At 47.5% G+C, this 7,500-nt stretch overlaps 1 protein-coding gene across 1 annotated transcript in view; it reads right to left on the bottom strand.

Annotated features, from left to right (window-relative positions):
* Nucleotides 1–7,500, bottom strand: part of LOC123516741 — a 153,778-nt gene that overhangs the window by 16,058 nt on the left and 130,220 nt on the right. Inside the window, exons 3-4 of the mRNA XM_045276344.1 lie at nucleotides 5,247–5,430; nucleotides 2,236–2,583 (exon numbers count right to left, since the gene is read on the bottom strand). Coding sequence (XP_045132279.1) covers nucleotides 2,236–2,583; nucleotides 5,247–5,430 — 532 coding nt within the window. The remainder of the gene's footprint in view (nucleotides 1–2,235; nucleotides 2,584–5,246; nucleotides 5,431–7,500) is intronic.

Raw genomic sequence — 7,500 nt, 5'->3', positions numbered from 1 at the left:
AGGAGAGAAGACAGGCACAGAACTTCTACATGGATTAAGGGAGGGACGAGATGAGAAGTTGTACTAAAGGAGCAGTGTAGCCTGACAGGAACAGGAGGCGGCCGACAAGGATGCGTGAGGAAAGAAAGTTAAGAAGAGGTCTTGGTGCTGCAGTTCCGTGTATGTTTGTGGGTTGTAGTATGCATGTGGCTGCTCTTTGTTGAACGCTTCCAAGATTAAAAAAAAAAAAAAAAAAAGAGAGAAAGAAAGAAAGAAAAGGAAAGAAGAAAGATTTTTGTGATTGCTTATTCATGTTCTTCAAACGTACTTCATGATGGAGATTTTATACTCATTCACGGATATATTTAGAGATTCATTTACTCATACCGGTGATCCTTGTTGTTGTTTATGGGCGGAGCAACGGGAAGTGGTGAGCAGATTGACAGGAGCGGTGACGAAAATGTACGAGATATAAAGCAATTCAACTCTGCCTTATCTTGTCATTATCATTATTATTACCATTATTATTATCACTGGCCATAGTTGTGTCTGATTCATGGGGAGAGAGAGAGAGAGAGAGAGAGAGAGAGAGAGAGAGAGAGGCTTTTCCCTTACACAATCATGTAACAGAGATGATTTTCTCTCGTTTGAACTTTACGGCGGACAGTTTCCCTAATAACGCCAAGATGAAGCGCTATTGTTGTTGTTGTTGTTCCTGTTGTTGTATCTGCTGTTGCTGTTGTTGTTGTTGTTGTTGTGTGGTGGTGGTGGTGGTGGTGGTGGTGGTGGTGGTGGTAGTAGTAGTAGCAGTAGTGGTGGTAGTGGTGGTGGTGGTAGTGGTAGTAGTGGTGGTGGTAGGCAGTAGTGGTAGTGGTGGCAGTAAAAGGTAGTAGTGGTGGTGGTGGTGGTGGTGGTAAAGTAGAATAGTAGTAGGTACAAGGGTGGCCAAGGGCAAACAAAGTGTTGGAAAAAAATCCCGCTGGTTGCCAGGCCCTGTTAAGAGGAAAGTAGAAAGAGAAAAACAAAAAAATCTAAAAGGAGGGTCCAGTTAACGTAAGAGGTGTCTTGACACTCCTCTTTGAAAGAGTTTAAGTCATAGGCAGGTGGAAATACAGACACAGGTAGAGAGTTCCAGAGTTTACCAGTGTAGGGAATGAAGGAGTGAAGATACTGGTTAACTCTTGCATTAGGAAGATGGACAGAATAGGGATGAGAAGAAGTAGAGAGTCTTGTGCAGCGAGGCCGCAGGAGGGGAAGGCATGCAGTTAGCAAGTTCAGAAGAGCAGACAGCATGAAAACAGCGGTAGAAGACAGATAAAGATGCAACATTGCGGCGGTGACTTAAAGAATCAAGACAGTCAGTTAGAGGAGAAGAGTTGATAAGACGAAAAGCTTTAGATTCCACCTTGTTTAGTAAAGCTGTGTGTGGATCCCCCAGACACGAGAGCCATACTCCATACACGGGCGGATAAGGCCCTTGTACAGAGCAAGCAGCTGGGAGGGAGAGAAAAATGGACGAAGACGCCATAGTAGTAGTAGTAGTGGCAGTAAAAGTAGAGTAGTAGGTAGTAGTAGTAGTAGTAGTAGTAGTAGTAGTAGTGGTAGTAGTAGTAGTAACAACAGCAATAATGATAATAATAATAATAATAATAATAATAATAATAATAATAATAATAATAATAATAATAATAGTACACTTCCTCGTGTCCCTCCTGTCTCCTTGCGTTTATTGCTTTCTTCCGAGTAAAGGACATCTTGAATCATTTGTGTCACTTCCTCTTTACACACACACACACACACACACACACACACACAAAGATTGGGTTCATCCCAGTGAGTGCATCTCTCTCTCTCTCTCTCTCTCTCTCTCTCTCTCTCAAAGGAGTGTGGCGGAGGCGGCATCAGTCCCGTGGTGGGTTGGCATCGTGCCGATCCAGCCTTGACCGCCCGCTTGGCGCCACCGCATCTTGCGTACGCCTGCCACCACCGCCGGCGCCAAGGGTGGTGCCACCCAGCCGGAAAACATATCGCTCATTTGGATCCGAACTGTATTCCGCATTTAATCAATAACAATTTGTGGGTTGATGGACGTTTGTGTGTTTGTGGTCTCTCTGTATCTCCATTAACTTCATTATAAACTGTATCTTTACATTCTTCACTGACTTTAATCTATCCCCGGCCGCGTCTTCCTCTCGTTACTCTCTTTTTCTCCTTTCCTCTCTTCTTTCCCTGCTACTCTCCTCCTCCAACACTCACCTCTCGGCTTCGGCCTGTCGTCTCCTCGTCGCTGGGCTTGACGAGTCGTCGTCATTCGTCGGTGATATTCGTCGCCTTCCGTCGCGGCCTATTCTTCGTCGTCTCTCTTCTCGCTTTCCTTGTTTCCTCCTTCTGCTTCTTTCACTATCTTGTGCCCCTTTTCTTCCTCTTCTTCCCTTCCGAACTCCTCTGCTTGCCCTCCTCCTCTCCACAGCCTCGCTCGTGCTAGCATGTCTGCTGTGATCATGCCGCCGCCTCAGACTCCTTAGGGGAAGACGGCGCCTCCCATTTGACTCAGCTTGCACCCCTACAACGGCAGTGCTCCTCGCGTGGCGCCCGAGGCTCTTTCTGCGGGGAGGAAGCAAGGGTTAGAAGCCAGTTGGTGATGCTGGTGGTGGTGGAGAAATACATAAGCATATGAACACAGGCGTATACTACCATCGTCAAGAAATGGGATGAAATGGGATAGAAGGATCCGTTACACCTGTACATCGCTTGGAGTAGCTAAAGAAAAGGTGTTCCTATAAGTGTTCTTGTGTCAATGCCTCTCATAACTGAAAGATTTCAAATTAAAAATTGCTGTTTGCTGTTTCAGCGTGTCTTCCTCCGTCTGCGACCACAGTGTGTTATGAGGGCGACTGAGTCTAGCACTAAGGAGTACATTTCCCAAATCCTCAGTCAGTATCAGTACATGACATAAAATAACGGGTTCAAACTTGACAATGCTAGATAAAAAGGAAAAATAAAAACTCGCACTTTTTGAGGGGAAGGAAGAAAGGAAGGACAGGCACTTTCTGAGGGAAGAATGAAAGAAGGAGTCACTTTCACAGGAAGAAATCAATAGCGTCCCGAAAGAAGCAACACTGATCAATCTCTGGAGGAAAGAAGAAGAAAGTGCGTAATAACGATCAGAAAAAAAAAAAAATACAAAAATAACTTCCTAGAGGAAAGAAGGAAAATGTCACTATTTACAGGAGGTGCTGGGAAGGGAGAAGGGGATGAAGAAGCAACAAAAACCAAAGAAAACAAACATTTTCCTGCGAGTTAAAAGAGAAGCAATTTTCATAAACTCTCAACCGTAGTGTAGTGTAATTCTTTCAGTGGGATTAATTTCAATTGCCTGCGTAAGAAACGGTATAGGGTCAGTAATTTCCAGAAACCGAGAACCGAGCCATTATTTCCAAGTTAATTCACTGGCCTCAGTTTTCCAGGGAGGGGTGGTGAGGGAGTGCATGGACGGGAGGAGAGAGAGAACTTAAGAAACAAACAGAAGGAAGGGGAGGATGAGACGAGGGGAACGAGAACAGACACAATAAAAAGTAGGAAAAAATGAGAACGAGAAGAAAGAGGATAACGAGGACAGGGACAAGGAAAACGTGAATTGGGAAGACAAGAAGGAAAGGAAAAAGAAATGGGAAAAAAAGGATGAGGAAAAGGAGGGAAGAAGAGTATGGGGAACACAAAGAAAGAACAAAGTGAAGCAGATACACTGTTCCTTATGAGGCCGTTTGTAGCAAAAATGAGTTAAGTAAGAGAGGACAGACGAAAGAGAAAAAAAGAGAATGTGGAGGAAGAAAGAAATAAGAAATGAAATGAAGATGATAATGATGGAACGAAGAAGGAAGATGAAGAGGAAAAGAATAACGAAAATAAGAATGAAACTAACGGTAACGAGGGAGATAGGAAAAAAAATAAGATAATGAGAAAAAAGGAAAGTGGTGGGGAGGGAAAGAGGGGACGAAAAAGGAGCCTAAATGGATGATGGAACAGATGAAGCGTGCGTCCAGACCTATCGAGCCATTGTAAGGGAGTGGGCAGCGTAAACAATCAGTGTGGCTACTTCCCTCCCCCCCCCCACACTCCACTCCTGTGCCCTTCACGCGATGAAAAGAATGATGAATGACGGGGCTTCTCTCATCCCACCACTCCCTCCCTTCCCTCCTGAGGCTTCAAAGTCCTACGCATTGAGAAAACCGAGGGAAAAAAGAATCTCTAATGGCTTCTTGTGGCAAATGAAAAGAGGAGAATGTCAAGAGAACAGGGAGCATTTTATAGGATCATCCATCAGTGTCCTAGCGATGTTCAGGTGATAAAATAATGGAGTATGTGACAGAAAGAGAGAGAGAGAGAGAGAGAGAGAGAGAGAGAGAGAGAGAGAGAGAGAGAGAGAGAGAGAGAGAGAGAGAGAGAGAGAGAGAGAGAGAGAGAGAATATTGGAGCGTGATTTTTATGCATGTACAGAAATGAAAAGAAGCAGATACGAAAGGGAGAAGGAGGAATATTAGCATCTTTTCCTCCTCGCTAATTAGAAAATGCAGCGGTTGAATAACAATAAGGCGACGACAGCGAAAGAGGATGAGGAGTTGTTGGGAGGGGGGCGCGGGAGAGGGCAGGATAAGAAGTACAAAGGTCACACACGTGCACTTCAAGAGGTTTGTGTGTCCAGAAACAAAGTTCCTTCTTGTGCTGACACGACGAACTTTCAACATTTCATGCCTGTGTGATGCGAGGCGCGCACAGAGGAAGCCTTCTCTTGAGTCCGGCCAGCAGACTCCGGGAAGGCTAAGGACAAGCCCATGAATGTTGAGGGGGAGAAGTGTGTGAGGCATGATTGTGTGGCGCGGGACATTTAAGGTGGTGGTGTAGAATGTAGATTGACACACACACACACACACACACACACACACACACACACACACACACACACACACACACACACACACACACAGTTATGTATTCAGAAAGAGAGAACAATTTGACCTCTTGTCTTTAAAGCAACGACATAACAGTTAAGCGAAAGAAAATATGGAAATCTCTCTCTCTCTCTCTCTCTCTCTCTCTCTCTCTCTCTCTCTCTCTCTCTCTCTCTCTCTCTCTCATCTCTCTACATCAGTCACTACACACACACACACACACACACACACACACACACACACACACACACACACACACACACACACATTATGTTCTCTTTATAGATGCATCTCTCTCTCTCTCTCTCTCTCTCTCACCTCCTCTTCTTGAGCCTTTTGGTCCATGTTCGGACGCGCACGTGCCGCCCTGAAGTGAGGGGCGCGCCGTCCTTGTACCACAACAACTCAGGGGGCGGCAGGCCCTCAGCGGAACACTCCAGCGTCAGGTTGTAGCCCTCCACCACCGAGTCGTCCTGCAGCCCCCTCACCCGCGGGGCCTGGGCTGTGGAGGACCAGGAGGCATTAGTGATGGGATGGCTCAAGGGCGCACTGCTATCAAAGGTGCTATGTAATGAAAGTGATGATGAGGAGAAAAGAAGTAACGGTTTCAAGCTTGATAAAATTCATGAAAAATACAAAATGGAATAAAAAAAATATATAAATTGATTTACAAATAAAATGGTAGATGATAGGAATAAACCTGGTGGGGCACGTTGTGAGTGGCGAGTAGTGGGAAACTTTTATAATGAAAGACAAAGAAACGATATATGTAGTCAACGTGTTTAAGAAAGGATGCCACGTGTAGGCCTACTGGCTCGTTGCAGCCTCACATTTATGCTCTTACGTTTTAATGATCCTACTTCTATTGTTAATATCCTCGTCATCACCACCATTATCCACTTCATCACTACTTCTATCAAAACCATTACCACAATCACTGCTCTCGAACAGTCTGCTTCCCCTCCCTTAATACGTACATCTTGCCCTCCCCTCGTGTGCCTCCCTCTTTCCTCAGCAGTGCCACGTGTCCACACCCGGGCGGCCCCAGGAGGCACCAGCAGGCACCCACCTTCCCCATGCGACACTAACATCACGTTTTCTCTCGGTGCTTCATTAAAGAAAACAGATTCGTTCCCCCTGTCTCCCACCCTCCCTCCCAGCATACTTGACTCTCTTTACCCCCACCCCCACCCTATTGCTCTCCCCATAAAACTCTCGCTATTTTCTTTTATGCCTACGTTGAACAACCGCCAGGGAACTGTGTGTGTGTGTGTGTGTGTGTGTGTGTGTGTGTGTGTGTGTGTGAGAGAGAGAGAGAGAGAGAGAGAGAGAGAGAGAGAGAGAGAGAGAGAGAGAGAGAGAGAGAGAGAGAGAGAGAGAGAAAGGTGGGGGAGGGGGAAGGTTTTTAAGTGCGATGACTCTCATGGCACGACCCCTCACCCCCACGTCCACCCCATATTCACCCCTCCCCTTCTTCTTTCCCCTTCTTCTCCTCCTCCTCCTCCTCCCTCGCAAACTGGCAGGGGCTCGAGTATACCCACTGACCTCCCGCTCCAGCCCTCCCTGACCGGCGAGGGCGTGGGCGTGGGCATGGGCGGCTGGCAGGTGTGGTGTATGGAGCACGTGGGCCTGGCGATGGCGATGGACGAGGCTGTTTGGGAGGAAGGCGTGGGAGGGGAGTGTGACAGCGGGACGGGAGGTGGTGTCGTATGAGATTGCATTGGAGATAATGCTATTGGTAAAGGAACACGAAGGAACATGAAGAACACGCAGTAGGAGTCTTGTTCGGTCTTATGGGGCTGTAGATTGTGCACGGGAGGCATCAGTGACTAGGTAACGGGGAAGATATCCGTTAGGTAGTGGGTGTGGGTCCTGTACTGGGGAATGGGTGCTTGGGTGTGATGGGAGTGAACCGTGAGAAGCGGGGCATAGTGGGGAGAGGCGGGGCACGGTGGGGCGAAGAGAGAGAGAGTGGTGTAAAGCTATCTAAATTGGGGCTGTGTTCAGGTGGGATGAAGGACGAGTGCTTAGGGGGTCAGGGTTCCCTCGGCCCCCTACTATACTACCACTGCTGCCATAGCCTTCGATTTGAGCCAAGACAACGACAAGCCCGCCCTCACGCCCACCACACCGGACACACCTCCCCGTCATCACCACCGCCACCATCCCGACCACCATCATCGCCACCACCACCGCCACCCTCATTGGCAGCCTTTATTCTGTCCCGGTGCTTGACAAACGCACCCTTAAGCTTTCTTCACACGTGCTTTCTATTTGCCTGTAACGTCACCCTCTCCATAGCTCACGGGTGCCGGCTTTTCATCGCCCTGTCTGCCTTGGCCGTGTTTCCCATCGCCGGGATGTCACTCGTCCGCCTTAGCTAAACTGTCCCGCTGGTCTCACCTCCACACTTAGCCTCACTCTTCTCCCACACATGCTTTTCACTTTCGCTGCACGGTTTTACAATATTCTGAATCTCTTCTCCCCGCCTCCCTCCCTTTTCCGTCAGAACAAGTGCCACAAGGCCGCCTACGAGTTGGAATATAAATATCCACTCCTTGTCTGTTTATTT

The sequence above is a fragment of the Portunus trituberculatus genome, chromosome 41, assembly GCF_017591435.1.
Source record: "Portunus trituberculatus isolate SZX2019 chromosome 41, ASM1759143v1, whole genome shotgun sequence".
Classification (NCBI taxonomy): domain Eukaryota; kingdom Metazoa; phylum Arthropoda; class Malacostraca; order Decapoda; family Portunidae; genus Portunus; species Portunus trituberculatus.
Note: the sequence above shows the minus strand (reverse complement) of the source record. Positions and strands in the feature narration are given on the sequence as shown.